The 18,750-nt window shown below is 35.1% G+C and overlaps 1 protein-coding gene across 14 annotated transcripts in view; it reads right to left on the bottom strand.

The window, feature by feature from the left end:
* Birc6 (baculoviral IAP repeat containing 6) overlaps window positions 1–18,750 on the bottom strand; it is a 189,582-nt gene that overhangs the window by 77,937 nt on the left and 92,895 nt on the right. For all 14 annotated transcript variants that reach the window (XM_075955200.1, XM_075955201.1, XM_075955189.1 and 11 more), the window contains 10 exons: window positions 17,694–17,821; window positions 13,042–13,173; window positions 11,731–11,946; window positions 10,785–10,968; window positions 10,330–10,485; window positions 8,044–8,177; window positions 6,024–6,177; window positions 3,628–3,744; window positions 1,808–1,962; window positions 1,192–1,318 (listed from right to left, as the gene is read on the bottom strand). In XM_075955200.1, the coding sequence (XP_075811315.1) occupies window positions 1,192–1,318; window positions 1,808–1,962; window positions 3,628–3,744; window positions 6,024–6,177; window positions 8,044–8,177; window positions 10,330–10,485; window positions 10,785–10,968; window positions 11,731–11,946; window positions 13,042–13,173; window positions 17,694–17,821 (1,503 nt within the window). The remainder of the gene's footprint in view (window positions 1–1,191; window positions 1,319–1,807; window positions 1,963–3,627; window positions 3,745–6,023; window positions 6,178–8,043; window positions 8,178–10,329; window positions 10,486–10,784; window positions 10,969–11,730; window positions 11,947–13,041; window positions 13,174–17,693; window positions 17,822–18,750) is intronic.

The following is an 18,750-nucleotide window of genomic DNA, read 5'->3' as shown; positions in this document are numbered from 1 at the left end:
AGAAGTAATGTGTACCACCAGTCATTACAACTGTGCAGTGGGTAGGTATGCTAAACACAAGGGACAGAGAGTGAATGCCCTAGAGAAAGAAAAATTTTAGTTAAATGTTTAAAAAGAGCAGTACTAAAGGATTAAAGTGTGGAAGGATTAAGGTGAGGGGAGTCAGGATATTGCACATATCCAATATCGGGGCACATTCCTGTACTTACGGACTTCATGGTGGAATTAACACAAACATGAGCTTCCTCTGCCACAAGGGGAGAAAATCTTTACTGAAAAGGAAAAAAATGCTTCCAACAACAGAAGCAGAAACACAAGAAAAGGAGCCGCCAAAGCATTACAGCATGGAGAAGAATAAACCATAACATTAATGCAAATAGGCTGAAGGGATAGCTCGGCATGAAAAAGCATTTGCTGTACAAATATAAGGACCCAAGTTAAAATCTCCAGATCCCACAGAAAAAGTTGAAGGTACAACACCTAAGACCTTAGTATTAAGCAGAGACAGGAGGATTGCTGTGGCTTGCTGGCAGCCAACCCACATCCAGGTTCAATAAGAGACTGACTGAAAGGAATAAAAAGGACAGGAATAGACTAAGACCACCTGATGAACTCCTCTGCGTGTACACGCACAGACACACAGAAACAAACCAGACGGACTGACACAGACACTCACACACAAGCATTTACATATAAAGACCAGGAGGGGAATGGGAGGAGAAAGAGGAAAGGGAAGGGAAATCAAAGGTTTTTTTCAGGTGTTTTGAGTCAGGTTCTCATGATGAAACCCTAGCTATACTGGAACCCACTAGGTAGACCCAGGCTGGCCTAAAACCCATGCCAGATCACCTGATTAAAAACATTAAGCAGAGATAAATACTGAGTTTCAAAAAGAATAAACCATCTATTTAGTTATTTAAATGTTTGGAGACAGGGGCTCGCTAAGCAGTGCTAGTTAATCTAACTCACTATGCAGAACAGGTTAGCCTCAGACTCACAGAAATCTATCTGCCTCTGCTCTCAAATGCTGAAAATAAATGCTTGAGACACCACACACAACCATAAAGTACTTCTTTCACTGAAATAATATAACCCTAACAATAAAAATAATGTACATTTTTATCTGATTATGACCATTTAAAAACTTACTATTTGGATTAAATTAACAGTTTCCAAGCTAAGAAACCTTACCTTGATTTAATGAGATAACAGGTATTCGATTAGCATTATATAAAAAAATATCTGCTCCATTCTCTTTGTTCCCTGATGAACTAGAATTAAGGCTCAATGTGAGCCACAACTGAAGAAGTGATTCCAACTTTAAAAAAAAGAAAAGAAAAAAAAGTAAGAAATGAAAAATATATTACAAAGTAGCACTTAAACATCTTCATGATTATAAACTTATCATGAGTAAATAACTTGTTTCTCATTGCCTTCTAGCAACTTAAATTTGGTTCACAAGCAAATAAATCTTAAAATTCTTGGTGATTATAATTTAACTGAATTAAAATGTATAATTCATCTCATACCCCATGTTTTCCTCAATGAAAACTTACAAAGTCAATTCTTTTCAATTACAAGCTTATATGTACATAGTAGAAAGAAAAGTACAAATGCTTAGATTCATGAAAATAAAAAATGGCTGAACACTAAGGAAGAGGCATTATTAAGTATTCCTAAGATTTTTCTTGACTGAATTTAACAAAGAAACCATCATGGTCAAGTTGTTTAAGAATTTTCCAGTCAGTTTCATCCAATAGGGAACTAGTAATATGTCAAAATTCACTGCTTTCACCTAAAGTCCTACCTGAACATGATGGACTTGAAGCATGGAAAAAAGTTTATTGAAACAAACATTTAACATTGGAACAGATGATAACTGTATAATGAGTTGGCTGTTCTGGTTTGTTGCTTGTAAACTTCCTAGAAGTGAATCATCTGTTCCAGTTGGAGATTGTGAAACTGAAAAATCAAACACAAGTACCAGAATAAGTTTCAAAATACATGTGAATTGATCAATAGTCAAGAACAGGCTAAAAACTTCATTACAGTGAAATTGTGTACATTGTTCTATAATATTATCTAGAAAAGTTGTATTTATGAATTATTATACATTTAAGAAGAAAAAGAAAGGCTCCCAAATTCACAATACTTATCTCTTAACACAAGTTAATGAAAGGAAAATCTTGGCTACTTACTAAAAAGGTGATTTTAGTAAAGGTGCAGCAGCTGTTCTTATTGTGCTACTAAACTTAGGACAGAGCACTCTAAAAGGTGTTCTACTACTGACCTAGACCCAGAACTCTGTAGCTCATTCATTCTTAACTTTGACTGAACTTTAGACTCAATTTAATGCTGCCCGGAGGACACAAAAATTAATAAAAATATATTACAGCGAGCAAAAACTATGAAAACTTTTATCATACATTCAGAATATTGTTAGCCTAAAAAGGGACGCACTGGGTGCAGGACAGTAGTCAAGGGCAGAAGATGAACAAAAGCAGGTATTATTTCAAAAAGGCTTTCAAGAAATTTTAAATAAGCAATATCAAATAACCAAATGGATCTTGGGGGAACATGTGGAGGAGTGAACCCATTAAAAGAAGCTCTCATATTAGATAGGAGATAATACAGAGTACTTTTAATGTACTAATAGTGGTGATTTTTTTTCCTTTTATTCCTCCATCTTCTGTTGAGGTAAAAATGAATGCAGATTTTAAACTTTCTATTTATACAGGGAAGGTCTAAAACTCCAAATTTATGAACCAACATACATTTTTCTCTTCACAAATAAGTCATCACCCAAAACTACTTATAGTTCTTTATTCAGTCAGCATAGGAAAAACTGAAGTGGTGTGTATACCTAAGGGAAAAAAATTTTATCTCCTCTTCCTTGGCACCACTCCTTAATGTTTGTCTTGGAGAAGGTATGTATACCTCAAATATACTTCCCTGACAAGATTAAATCTAGCAGTGTGCGTCCACATCAACAATGCCCAAAGCTGGCAGACCACCTGTCTCTGTTCAGACCATTAAAAAGAATTTGCCTTCTTTTTGCTATAATTAGAAAGGTATGCTTTACCAGGGAGTGGTGGTGCATGCCTTTAATCCCAGCAGTTAGGAGGCAGAGGCAGGTGACCTCTGTGAGTTTGAGACCAGCCTGGGATACAGAGTGAGTTCCAGGACAGTAAGGACTGTTACACAAAGAAACCCTGTCTCGAAATAAAAAAAAATAAATTAATTAATTTTCTCAATTCTGGGGTTCAGTTAGGAGACCTTTAGGTGTAATTTCACTTATACCATCCAGCCCCTTATTTTAGAATAAAGATGCTTTATTCTGAATAAAAATATTTTAAAAGTTGGGTGTATCATGGATGTATGATATATGTAATGAGTTATGCAGTATTCCCTAGAATTTCCTCAATCTCACAACAGCACATGCTTTAGGTTTTTGGACTCAATTTATATGGAACTGTATTTGGCATGTTCCCCAAATGTCCACTTGTGAATACACTATCTTATTTAACAACAAGCTACCAAATCACAGAGGCTGAATTACCATAGACACAGAATTTTAAACTTGTTTTTGGGGAATAATATATAATACTCAGTAATAATTAAACCTACAGGTAGGAGATGTATTTGTTAATGCTTGTAAAATAGAATCTGCTTCCAGAGTAGACATCATTTTCAACATAAGTTCTGCTTGCTGTTCAAGGCCAACTTCTAGACGAGCATCTAAAGCTACAATAGGGAAGAAAAGATAGCTGATCAATTATTTGTAGACAGAGTTTCTGGCCTGCCTGGTCCCACAGTCGTTCAGTCCCAAATAAACACACAAAGGCTTATATTAATTATAAGATGTTGGTCAAATAGCTCAGGCTTATAAGGAAATAGCTCTTACAAAATAAATTAAACCATAGGTCTTATTTATGTTTAGCCACGTGGCTTGGTACATTTTCTCAGTAAGGCATTCTCATCTTGCTTCCTTTGCATCTGGCTGAAAATTGTGTCTCTGCCTTTCCCTTTCCCAGAATTTTACTAGTCTGGCTGTCCCACATAAACTTCCTACCTGGCTATAGGCCAATCAACACTTTAGTAAACCAATACAAGTGACAAATCTTTAGAGTAAACAAAAGCATTATCCCACAATACTTATTACTCATGTACTTCCTACCATAGAAAACGTGGAAACATGACCCCAGAAAGGGCTGATGAAGGTTTTACTTCACAAACAGAAATCCTAGCCTGTGGTATCAGAATTAAACCAGAGAGAATATCTGAGCATGCAGATTAAAGATGGGAAATAAATGGTATAGAGACAGGTGGAATAAATAAATGATGCAGTGGCAACAGAAGGAAATACATTAAAGAATGGTAAATGGCTTTCCTTTCTGACAAAAAGAGAAAACCAAAAGAAACTCAACAGAGAACTATTAGCTTATCACACTAGACATAGATAAATGTATAGACACATAGAAATACACTTATTATACAGAAACAGTCACTAAGACAGTAATAAATTCCATTGAAAGCTTGGTTAAGACCCTATTGCTGAAGATACCATGCACCTCAGAAACAGGGTCCAGAGACCCCCTAAGTTGGAACTAACCTGAATGTTTCCTCCCTAAAGACCAGCTTTCATGGTAGCACAAAGTGCCATGTAAGTGTCCAAAGGAGAAGAGCAACAGACAGTCCTATCCATCCACGATGCCCACTAACTATAACAATAACCAGCATGGCACTATAACCTGAAGAGTACAGTAGTGACTCTCTAACTGAACTTAGACCTGCTCAACAAGAAAGAAACCATGCCTGGTACTGGAAACCTAGCCAAATAAGTACTAGTGAAGTCATAGAATTTGGAGAACAACCTACAACCACTTTTCTAAATTAGCATAATCCCTAACAACAATTCAAACATTAATCTTTATGCCCATAGACAGGTGGAGTCTTTACCCCTATCAGGGGAATTTCTCTTTCCAAAACATGGGAACCATTACAAAAACAAAACAAAACAAAAAACAATCAATCAAAATGCAGAGCTATGGAGCCTAATTCCAATGGACACATCAAGAAAACACACTTGTACATAAGGTTCGGAAAACACCATGGAAGAAAGGGCAGAAAGATAGTTAACAGCCAAATGATTAGGGAATTTAGAGACTTTTCCTAATAATGTCCGATGGTACACCCATGAAATCTCACCAATATGACTGCCCAGGCAGCCCGAAAACATGCATACAAGTGACATTCTACACTGAGTAGGTTATATTTATGCATTTATGAATGCATGCATACACACATACATATATACATACATACATAACAATGAATGGAAAAAGAGACCCTGGATTTAAAAAAGAGCAAGGAGAGGTATTTGGGGGTGTTTGGAATAGGAAAAGGAATGGGAACTGATTTAATTATATTATAATCACAAAGTAAAAGAAATTATAACAAAGTAAAATAATGTATTCTCAGTTCACATATCAAACTACCATCAAATAGGTTAGGGTTAATGTTACTTTGAAAGAGAAACCAGAGTGAACAATCAATAAATAAAAGCTATTTAAATATGCTGACAGAGCCAGGTAGTGGTGCAAGCCTTTAATGCCCTCACTCAAGAGGCAGAGGCAGATGGATCTCTTTGAGTTTAAAGCCAGCCTGGTCTACAGAGAGAGTCCCAGGACAACCAAGGTTACAGAAAGAAAGAAAAGAAAAGAAAAGAAAAGAAAAGAAAAGAAAAGAAAAGAAAAGAAAAGAAGAAAGAAAGAAAGAAAGAAAGAAAGAAAGAAAGAAAGAAAGAAAGAAAGAAAGAGGAGGGAGGGAGAGAGGGAAACAAACAAAAGAAAAAAGAAGAGGAAGAGGTAGAAAAAGCCAAAAACATTTAAAAAACAATAAAGGCAGCACACCGGTGATAGCAACTCATGAACTGTGTACTCAAAATGCTTATTCTCAAACACAAATTTACCTACAACCTTTTTAGTATATATATGTTTTAAAATATTCCTAGGCACACTTACCCTGAGATACTGAAACACTGACAGTCTGGGATCCGTTCTTCTCTGTGTTTGATGGTGGCTTTGCTACAGGCATCCCCAGGCCTCCAATGTAAGGATTATAATTATAGGTACCATAATCAGCTCCCCAGTAGTCATACCAGGTACTGCTTATAGGCTTTTAAAAACAGAAAAGTTAATATTTTTAAAAGTTATACAATTTATAACATTTGAACCAGAGTAACCCTTCAAAATAAACATTCCCCACCTTTTAAATACCTCAAAGATGTTAGAATTTTATTAATTTACAAATTGCTTTGGTAATAACCTATTTATTATTTGGACAAAACATAAAAATAACTTAGAGGATCAGAACCTGAAAGGTAACAGGCGTCATTAATAAAATAATGTATCCCAAGAGCAGTAACTGTATTACAGCTGCACCTCCATTAAAAATTGAGGGAGAATAACATAGAAATAATGATAGCAAGAATCTTATCTTGGATAAGACTCCAAGTGGCTGCCGAGAATGCTGGTAATCCATCACTAACATTTGCTGGCTTCTGGAGATTATTATTACCATAGTTGGTCATGAATATATCAGTTTAAAATGAAAAAATAAGATGTACTATACACAAAATTGTCAGTTTATTCTTACTTCAATTTTGAAAAATTCGTTTACTTAGTGTGAGACAACTTGAAAAAATTAGTTCTCTCCTCCACAGGAGTGTTGGGATCAAAACACCCTTGTCGTTAACTTTGTAATTTTTTTTAACGTGTATTTATTATAATTACATTTTAAAATTAATGTATTATAAAAATATATTTGTTACGTGTATTGGGGCATCTGTCTGTGTACTTACTATATATATGCCTGGTACCTGCAGAGCCCAGAAGGGCCCCTAGAACTGGAGTTACAGATGGTTGTGAATCACCAAGTGAGTACTAAAAATCAAGCCCAGGACCTCTGTAAGAGTGGCCAATGCTCTTAACTGCTGAGTCAATTCTTCAGACTCCTTGCCACTGTTTTTTTTTTTTTAAAGTATCACAGTACTTACTGAAGCTTGATGTATTTTGTGTATGCCAAATAAGAAGCTACATTTTTTTAAAAATGTGCATGGTTTTCCTTTTTACTCCCTCTTTCTATTAGATTAGGTAAGGGTTTGCAAGCTTATTAACTTTTTAACAGAACTCTTTGGTTGATTCTATATATTGTTCTCTTTTTTTGGTTTTTCAAGATAGGGTTTCTTTGTGCAACAGCCCTGGCTGTTCTGGACCTTTGTAGACCAGGCTGGCCTTGAACTACAGAGATTTGCCTGCTTCTGCCTCCCAAGTGCACTCAAATTAAAGGTGTTGCCAGCACACCTATCTTAGATATTGTTCTCTTAATACCTATTTCATGAATTTTTTTGCCATCTATGTTTTAAATTGACTATTGAAAACCTTGAGATGTATCATTAGGCCATTTATTATTATGTGTGTGTGTGTGTGTGTTCACACACACACACACAAATATGTAAAATAGTTTTTAATAAGTACATTCTGCTATAATTTTCTTCTTAGAACTGTATCTCAGAAGTTCTAACAGGGCACATTTTCATTATCATTTGTCTCTGAATTTTTTTAATTTCTTCTATGATTTCTTAGATGGCCCACTATTTATTCAAAAATGTGTTTAAGCTCCAAATACTTGTGATTTCTATAGTTTCTCTTATTGCTGCCATCTAGTTCTATAGCATTATGCTCCGATAAAACACAAGTAATTATGCCAAGTTTTTTTGTGCTGCATTTGTTGAAACTTCACTTAGATCCTGTGATATGATCATTTGATAGAAAGTTGTGTGTGCTACTAAAATACTGTGAACTGCCTACCTATTGGATACATTATTCTGTACACAGATCTCTTAAGTCCTGCTCATAAACAATCTATCTTAGCTCACAAGTTTCTTTACTTGTTTTTAGGTAGAAAAATCTAAGTTGCTTTTCTCTTTCATGTAATTACTAGACAAAACATGTAAAATGAAATTATTATAATACAAAATACCTTAAAAACTTTGGCTGCAAGAGGATCCTTTTCTAAATCAATATCTAAAGGATCAATGTCAACTTCCATTAGATCTTGAAGTAACTCAAGGTCAATTTCCTTATCTTTTTCCATAGACGAGAGAGGCGGTGTACCTTCAAATAAGTAAAAAGGATTTCACTGGTAGAGTGTATTACATGAAAGTTAAATGAAATACTGATTTATGGTATAGAACTAAACACTTCATTTACATAAAACATACACATACACGCATCAAATAGCTAAATATTTTTTTGCCATCTATGTTTTAAATTGACTATTGAAAACCTTGAGATGTATCATTAGGCCATTTATTGTGTGTGTGTGTGTGTGTGTGTGTGTGTGTGTGTTTATACACACACACACACACACAAATATGTAAAATAGTTTTTAATAAGTACATTCTGCTATAATTTTCTTCTTAGAACTGTATCTCAGAAGTATAACTCTGAGAATATAAAGTATTACTCAAGATGCAAATTTATCACTTTACAACACTAAAGAAAAATCAGTGCAGTATCTGATTCCCCAGTGAGACCACATAATTTACTCTAGAAATAGTAGCATAAATACAAATAAAAATAATCACTGGCTTATCTAAAATGGATTAACATTTTTTGTTACACCTACGACATAATCCTTTTTACGGTATTTCAACTATTATTACAAGTAATAGCATTGAGCACACAGGCTAAAGTAAAAAGGATTAAGTTGTTTGACTATCCACCTATCTACTATATATTAGAAATTACCTTGCTCTCAGCTATCCTCATTTTTAAAGTTTCTCTACCTTGTAAGAATTACTTTTCCATAATTCTTTTTCATTAACTCTATCTTCATAGAATGCCAGCAAACATGACCCGTTACTAGTTTCTATATATGTACACAAAGATCAAGGTACCTTTTCTCTACCCTTACTAGATTAAAAAAGAGTTAGAGGTGGAGGTGCATGGTAATTAAGCAAACTATAACATTATAAGCTAAAAGAGTGTACTGATGGGTAAAGGTCCTATTCTTTAAGTAGGTACACAACAAGCCTCTTGGCAACAAACATGAATTGTATGCAAAGAAGTCTTTCCACATGAAGAGAGAATCAGCTAAAAGGATTGCTGTATAGAGGAACCTAGGACTCAAGTTGAAAGTGATAGCAGGATGTTAAACATACGTGTGCAAATGTATGTGTATGTGATGGGACCCAAATAAGTGCTCCTAACTATTGAGCCAACTCCAGCCCCAAATCATTTCTTCTTAAATTGTTTTAGTCTGGGTATTGGTTTTTCCACAGCAACAGAAAAGAAACTAAGATAATAAATGAAAATACTTACAATGTCATAAAATGAAAGCAATATATAAATTTTACTAAATTAAAAGGCTTAGACTGGGTGGTGGTAGCACACACCTTTAATCCCAGCACTCGGGAGGCAGAGGCAGGGGGATCTCTGTGAGTCCGAGGCCAGCTGTGCTCCAAGAACTAGTTCCAGGACAGACTCCAAAGCTACAGAGAAACCCTGTCTCGAAAACCTAAATAAATAAATACATACATACATACATACATACTTAAAATATTATGAAATGATGGTATGGTGTTACATGCCTTTAATCCCAGCACTCTGGAGACATAGGTATGCCTGTGTTCGAGGACATCCTGGTAGACAGAGCTAGCTCTAGGATAGGCAAGGCCATTCAAAGAAACCCTGTCTCCCCACCAAAAAATAATAAATAATTTTTTTAAAAGTCCTGTTTCTCAAAGTCCTAACAGAAAAACATAAAATGTAATTTCATATGTTATTAACTGGAACTGGATACCTATTTTCACTGGGAGCTCACCAAGGCCAGCTGGACTATTACCAAAAAAGCATGGGATAAAACTGGACTCTCTGAACATGACGAACAATGAGGGCTGATGAGACGCCAAGGACAATGGCACGCAGTTTTGATCCTACGCAATCTGCTGGCTTGGTGGGAGCCTAGCCAGTTTGGATGTTCACCTTCCTAGATATGGACGGAGGGGGGAGGACCTAGGACTTACCACAGGGCAGGGAACCCTGACTGCTCTTTGGACTGGAGAGGGAGGGGGAGAGGAGTGGGGGGAAGGGGAGAGGGGTGGGAGGAGGGGGAGAAGAGTGGGAGGAGGGGGAGGGAAAGGGGAGGCTGGGAGGAGGTGGAAATTTGTTTTTTTTTCTTTATTCTTCTTTTATCAATAAAAAAAAATACTATGTAAAAAAAAAAGGCAAAAGGGCTATATTGAATATAATTTTAAAATTTCACCTGCTATATCATGTGTCAAAGGTTCATCTATGGTTTCCAGCAATTGAACAGAAGACTGCTGAAGGGAGTCATCAGAGTCACCAGCTGTTGCACCTACATCTTCACTCACCGTGCCTTCTTCCATTGCTTCTGCAGCTACCGGAGCCAACAATTCTCCTGTATTGGAGGAGACAGACCTAACCACTTTAATAATTTATATGTTTTTATTACCCTTCTGTAACAGTGAAGAAGCTAACAGAGCAGTTTCCTAAGGTCATAGAAGAACAGTAAGCAGCAAACATCGGTGGAAATAATGAAACAGGGGCTTCCCTAACAATGTATTCTAATCACCTTTCAACAGTAATTTAAATGGTTTCCACTGTAACATTTATACATTTAGGAAACCTCTTACCATTTCCTTTACACAATGATAAGCTAATTCTGACACACCACAGGAAAAATTCATCCTGACAAACCTGCTAAAATATCCTGCAGCATACAGGTTAACGAATACTGAGCCCAAGCACCACCCCAAGAGATGTCTCCTCTATTGAAGTCAGTTCCAACCAGAAGCAATAGCAGTCTTTCCAGCTGTGGCTCATTCACAATTTCACACAGATGAATAGTTGGCCTTGTCGCATTTGCAATGCGTGCAAGAACCTGAAACACAACATAAAATCAAATGTTTACATACCAGTTAAATTAAAACAAAAACAAAAACACTAACAAGACAGTTATCAAAGTGGATGATTTTTATCAACTTATTTAAAATGAAATAGAAACAAACATTGTGGATTAAACACTGTATTTGGCTGGGATTAAATTAGGCATGAGCCACAAAGACCAGATTTTATAACTGGTTTTAAATCTACATAAATACTTACAAATAAACAATGAATAAATTCATTGCAGGAAAGGAGTCATTGCATTCAAAGTCATTTAGTAATTTCTTTAATGTTTATTTATTTCCTCTATGAATTAATAGAAGATTAAAGATAGGCACAACCAAATTATCTACATTTCAAATCCTCAAGCTTTGATTTTTTGGGGTTTTTAGGCCAGGGTTTTTTTGTGTAGCTTTGGCTATCCTAGAACTAGCTCTGTAGACAAAGTTGGCCTGAAACTCAGAGATCTGTCTGCCGCTGCCTCCAAAGTGCAGGGATGCAAGACATGGAACACCATGTCTTGCATCCCAGTCAAACCCTCAAGTTTTAACCAAATAAAAAACTGCATCTGATTTTCTCAGGAACTGGGTAAAAAGTATTTTTTAAAATCTTCCAAGGCACAATAAGATAAGGAAAATAAACACAAAGCAAGGAAAGGAAGGAAGGAAGGAAGGAAGGAAGGAAGGAAGGAAGGAAGGAAGGAAGGAAGGACTCTTTTTCTTAGTATCAACCCAAAACTGTATCATAACTTACTTACCTTACAGACAAATAATAAGAGGTCTGCATGGCATGTGAAATCCATGGAGAGGAGAAACAGGACAAGCTTTTGCACTACTGAGATACAGCGTTCATGGGCCAGAGTAAATGGAAGAGGTTCTATCTCAGGGCTTTCTTTTGTTGTTGTAACTTCAGTGTCTAAATTAGAACGAGACCACTCTGCTGTCCGGCGTAAGCGAATCAAATCCTTAAAATGCTACATAGAAAAATTTACATGATTCAGAGCACTATCTACTTAATGGAAACCTCTCAGTATATACGTCTGCAAGATGTAAAATTTTTCTATTTAAAAACCATATATGTGCCATGAATTTCAAAGAAAAATAATGGTAGAAAATGTCTTGTCTAAAACAGCTGTCTCTTGTTGCCCAGCCTAAAAATCCTAAATGATCTTGAACCTCTGATCTTTCTGCCTTTACCTCCCAAACGTTGGGATTATAAATATGAACCATCATACCTGGTTAAAAATTAAGATTATTAAAAGCTATATATAAGACTGCCATAAATCATATTCTATTTAAAGTACATTAATATACAACAAAATAGATAAAATGTAGTATTTAAAAGAAGTACTACCAAAACATACAAGGAATCATTTATAAAAAAAATGGGTAAAAATAAAGAACTTCAAAACATTGATTCAAATTATTTCAAAATATTCAAAAAAGTTTAAAAGTTGAAAATCACTTTTACTTAGGTGCTATGTAAATATAATTAATGAAAACAAGTTCCTGTTTTCTCTATTTTGAGACAATGGTTTTGCGTCTATATTTTATATTCTATATTAAAAAATATAGGCAAGCACCATGATAAGAAAAAAGTTTCTTTAATTATATTTTTAAAAAAATCACTGGAATTCTGATATAAAAAAGACAGTTTTTGAGATGGATGCACCACTGGATACAAAGAAGCTTCGATTCCAAATCTAAATCTTCCAATAACATAACTGAAGAAAAAAAGAAATGCCAACAAATATTTTTCACATTACTTGTCATTAAAAGGGTATGGAGACGGTATGTATAATCCTTTTTATTATGCAATGAAAACAGACTGAACCATCTATGTCAAAAGACAAACCAGTAAGACTGCACATTAATTACTCAATGTCCAACTAACTCTCAATCCACTCAGGTCTGTACTAGGTAGTGAAGTCTACATTACATTCCCTACATTAAAGCTGAGTATTGTGACGTTTAGTAAGGACAAAAACAACATGTAATCATTATTATAAAAACAACATATAACAAATCATTATTACAGACGTGACTACATTATGAAGTATAACTCTTACCTTGGAAGTTGCCTGCTTTAGTTTTGCTTGCTCTACTAGCAGTTTATATGATGAGCCTTTGTTACTCTGTATTTTTTCTTTTTCCATCTGTTCCACCAAAGCCTTCTGTTTTGCCTTTAGTAGGTTAAGTTGCTTAAAACATAAATCAACAACTTAATCTTAAAAATATCAACATTAAGAACAAAATATAAATTATACTTCTTACAGAATTCACACTTCAAATAACTAATCCCTGAATAACCTTGTGATAAAATTTAAATTATGTTTTTTAAAGAAACCATTATCTCTATAAATATCATTGAAAATCATTAAGTTCCTTACCCATGGGAGAAAGAAAACTTCTTTATAGAATCTGATTTTTTTTTAATGCTGAAAAATATTTATTTTAAATACATGGAGAAAATAATTTTATTGCTAAAGAACTCTTAGCTTCAATTTTATGGGGTTTTCACTGTGTAGTAATAAATATTTTAATGTGTTTCAATATGTCTTCCTTACTATTTTTTAATAGCATCTCTAAATATTCTTTATTGTGTGTGTGCAGCATACATTAGATGTCAGAGGACAATGCTGTAGAGTCAGTCGCCCACCCTGAACCAAAGCCATCCTGCTTTCACAGCAGTGTTTTCCCATCTGCGCCATTCACTAGCCCTACAAAATTTTCTACGTAAATACTGATTCAACTACAGTTTTAAAAAATTACTGGAAATTTTTAAAAATTTTATTCATCATCCCTTAGTGAAGACATTTTGCAAAATTATAGCTTATCATGATGAAATATAATCACACTTTATACATTCTCCTGTATTCATGTATCGACTTAACAATTACTGTTCAGCTATCTATGACAGCCAATTCTGAATGAACACAAGATTCTATAACTACTGTCATCTGACCCCTGGACCATCTCCCTTACCCCTAAACCACACAGTTCCCCCTCTGTAACAAGAACAAACAAAACAACGTGAGAAAACACTTTCTACTCATAAAGAGTTTATCTGTTGAACAGTTTCCCCATTTATCCATGCACATATGCAGAAAGTTATGTTGAATAAAAATATACTTACAAAGACATGAATAGGGTGTGTGTGTGTGTGTGTGTGTGTGTGTGTGAGTGAGAGAGAGAGAGAGAGAGAGAGAGAGAGAGAGAGAGAGAGAGAATACCAAGAACTAAAGGAAAAAGTCAAGAACTCAGAACAAAATACAACATATTGTATTAAGAAAAATCCATTGGAGTGTTATTTTCATAACTGAAGAGTCCTTAAGATAGCAATACAGATGCAATAAAATAACTAACTGAATAATTCAAAACGAATTCTATTCCATAGTTTCAGAAAACGATCCCAAAAGGTATACAACTAAATATATAATAATTATAACGAAAAAACAGAAATATAAATTTATTTTAAATTAATTACAATTCTTACAGAAATACATATTGTTTCCAAACTATTTGTGAATATGTTGGCAACTACTACCCATCACCATGAATTTATTTCCCACAATGAACATTCCCTGGCAAAGCACAGCACAACTATCACTGTCTTGGCTGTTGCACAGCTACAGCTATGAGCGACACAAGTAACACTGTGCTCTACATTCAACCAAACATTCACCTTCATAAAGAACAATTAAATGGTAGTATTTTGTAAATCAGTAACCATGTTTTACATGGCAACTTCAAATGATAGCTAAATCTGTTAATGCAAGTGACATATACTTAACTACAAGTCTTAAATAGAAGATAGGCAATGGTGGCATAGGTTTGTAAACCCAGCTACTTGAGAAACTGAGGTAGAAGGACTAACAAGTTTAAGTTCAGTCTCTATAACTTAGTGAGACCCTGCTTGCCTGGGAGAACAGTTGCCTAACGGGCAAATGCCAGATTCCAATATTTAGCACCAGCAGAGAAAAGGCTAAAAAATTAAACAAGTCTTCAGAAGAAATGGGCAAAGTGGAAGCATTCACATTGCCGAGTGTAAAGTATCAATTTAGCTCATAACTGAAGGAAAAAGGAGGGGGGAAACACACACACACAAAAATAAACAGATTATTGCCAAATACACCTGGTAAATACAGGATCAAAAGCTTTCCACATGCCAGATCTAAGTATTCCCAAATTAATTCTCAGTTCACCTAAACCCAGCATTTTTTCAAGTTTTATTTTTATGTATATAAAGTGTTTCATTACATATATGCCTGGGGCAGTTATAAGTCATAAAAGGGTGTTGTATATTTAGTAACTAGAGTTATGGATGGATTTGAAGCACCGTGTGTGAGTGGCAATCAAACCAAGATCCTCTGCAAAAACAGCAAGTACTCTTCCGAATTGCTGATCCATGCATTAGTCCAGCCGAGATTTTTTTTTTTTTTTAGAAATAGGATTACAGGACTAGAAAGATGGTTCAATGGGTTAAAATATCACATCCTGTTCTTCCGGAAGACCCAAGTTCGGTTCCTAGGACCCACAACAGCTGGCTTATAAACTCCACCTTCAGGGAATCAACTGCCTTTTAGGTCTCTATAGACACTTGTACTTACAAGAAACACATTCACAAAAAACAGACACATATACACAAAAATAAAATGAAACTTTTTTTAAAAAAAGATTAATAAATTGGCTGGAGAAATAGCTCAGTGGTTAAGATCGCTTACTGCTCTTCCATAGGACTCAAGTTCAGTTCCCAGCAACAACAGTTCCAAGTGATTTAATGCCTTCTTGCCTCAAAGGCACATATACAGTATACACAAAAAAGAATAATAGATACAATATGGTAAACTCTAGTAATCAAGGATATAGCTTATACTTTAAGAGAAGTAACTTTTTTATACTTTGAGAGAAGAGACATTTTCATTTTGGAAATCAACCGAAGCACCTAGAACATCTTGTGCTACTAAACCACACCAAGAAGGAAATTAAAAAAAAAAATTTAATTAAAAAAAATTATATTAACTTCCTGCTGACTCAAAAGAAGGTGACATTTCTATAAGCTCAATTCTTCAGATGAAAATAACATGGTAAATAATGTGTACATATTGACTCTGGAGGAATGATGTAGCTTGTTTATTCTTAAAAAAAAATCACATAGGTTCATGGGGTATAATGCAATAGAACCAAATTCTAACACATGATTACCTATGAAATCACAGTGTGTATGTACAAGTGAACGAACACAAAAGGGAGACGGGAATGAGAATATGTGTTTGTGCTTTCTTTTAATATTTTACAAAGCATCAATAAAAAAATGAGTCTTTCAAATCATCAGGAAATGGTTAAATGGGTTTCAGAATAAAGAATGCAATCATAGTTAGCAATAAAAAATATAAAAGTACTATGGCGGGAAAGACAGCTCAACAGTTTGCTGGTCTAGCATAGACAGGACCTGAGTTCAGCTCCCGGCACCCACATAGCAGTGCTGTGGAATAATCCTTTTGTACACTGTAATAATTTGTCACTCAAATTGGTTTAATAAAGCGCTGACTGGTCAGTAGCCAGGCAGGAAGCATAGGCAGGTCAACCCCCAAACTAAGGATTATGGGAAGAAGGACAGAGTCAGAGAGTTGTCAGCACACCCAGAGAAGCAAGATGAGAATGCCATACTGAGAAAAGGAACCATGTCATGTGGCTAAACATAGATAAGAACTATGGGCTAATTTAAGTATAAGAGTTAGCTACTAACAAGCCTAAGCTATCAACCAAGTATTTATAATTCATATTCAACCTCTGAGTCAGTTATTTCGGACTGAACATTCGAGACAGGAAACATCCGTCTACATGGTAGCTCATAACCATATGGAATTCCAATTCCAAAAGATTTGATACTTCTTTTGGTCTCCTCAGTTACCAAACAAACACATTCAGGCAAAACACTCATACACATAAAAATAAGCAAAGTACTGAAATTCTTGTCACAGAATACAAATCTGAGAAAAAGAGACAAGACATAAAAAGAAACACACTACATACCTGACTGTCAATATTTTACTGAATCATTGCATTCATAAATTATACAAAAGTAAAAGAAATAAAATATAACACTACCTATGAAAAACAGAACAAATTAATGATATGAAGAATGTGAACGATCTGGGAGCCCTAGTACATAGGTATGTTATTCCAACTCTGAGGAAGTGATTATGAACTAACGTCAGAAAAATGTCCATTTAGCCAAGCAAACACTAAAAATATGTACTTAAAAATTCTTTTAAAAAAGCACACCCAAAAATCCTGGATGAGAAAACAAGTGCAGGTAGACCCACAAACTTAAATTCAATATTATTTAATATTTAAAAATTAAAATCTAAAAGTTAGAGTGGCAGCTGACAACTTCAACTAAAGGTCAACTGGAAGCCACTAGGAATGTAAGAAAAAAGTGTTACTGGGTCTGTAAGGAAAAAATACAGGGTAAACGGCATCATGGAAAAACAGCCAGAGTAATGAAAAAAAGTGAAGAAACCCTATAAACAGGCAAACAAATCCCCTGAGGAGTAGTAATGAAGAACCTGAAAGTTTAAAGACTATCAAAACTTATAGGTATTTTTGGCAGTTCACAAATAAGGTCAGCCAACAATCTGGGCAGCATGCCCCAAGCTTCTCTAAGGCCAGAGATCCCAAATGACAGTCTCAAAACAAAAACATTACTGACCATTACCTGCTTATGATGAACAAGCTGCTTTCTGATTTTTCGAGAATATAATCTATCAAGGCTACTGCCTCCCTTAGACGATCTACTTAAGCTCTGTGTGTGCAGATTATTGTTGATAAAACTCCACTGGTTACCTGGAAAGAAAAGCTTTTTTTTAATAACTGTTAAAAATTACCTCAAAGTAACTTCCATACCAAGAAAAACAAAAATATAACAATAAATCAACCAAGAAAAGCTTTTTAAAATAAGACAGCTCTCTGGAGGCTAAACAAACAACTGACAACAAAAATCTGTATTCAATTTCTTCTTGAACAGCCGACACACTGCCTGTCAAAATGCTTAAGATTCATTTTGACAGCATTCCAGAGGCAGAGGCTGGCATTTCTGTGTGAACAAGGTCATCCTGATCTACAAAGCAGGTTCCAGGAGAGTCAGACCTACACAGAGAAATTTTGTCTCTGTTTTGAAAAAAACAAACAAAAGACTGATTTTGAAAAACACAGTACTGACGTGTTCTAAATAAGAAATACTGACAATAATAAAAGGTTTGTCAGGCAGTGGTGGCACATGCCTTTAATCTCAGCCCTTGGGAGGCAGAGGCAGGTGGATCACTGAGTTCGAGGTCAGCCTGGTCTACAAGAGCTAATTCCAGGACAGATTTCAAAGCTACAGAGAAACCCTGTGGGGTTTTTTTTGTTGTTTTTTTTTTTTAAAGTTTCATACAAGCACTGAAAATAGTTAATCGAATTAATGACTGCCAAGATGGGTTTAATAGTTCAAAAGGCAGGCTGCATAACTTCATTCATTCCTGTGTTTTAGAACATGTCCACACTATTCTGCATTGCTCTTTCCTTCAATCTTGCCTAAAACCACACTTTCTTCACCTCTGATTTTTTTTTTTGTTGTTGTTTTTGAGACAGACTCTCACTATGTATATAGCTCTGAGACCCCAATACTTCTGTCTCCCAACATCTGGAACTAAAGGTATAGTCCATCACTCAGAGACCCTTTTTAATTTATTTATCCATAATTTTAAAATATTTTCCTATTTATTGCCACTCAT

Source organism: Microtus pennsylvanicus, chromosome 21, assembly GCF_037038515.1.
Source record: "Microtus pennsylvanicus isolate mMicPen1 chromosome 21, mMicPen1.hap1, whole genome shotgun sequence".
In the NCBI taxonomy this organism is placed as follows: Eukaryota; Metazoa; Chordata; class Mammalia; order Rodentia; family Cricetidae; genus Microtus; species Microtus pennsylvanicus.
Note: the sequence above shows the minus strand (reverse complement) of the source record. Positions and strands in the feature narration are given on the sequence as shown.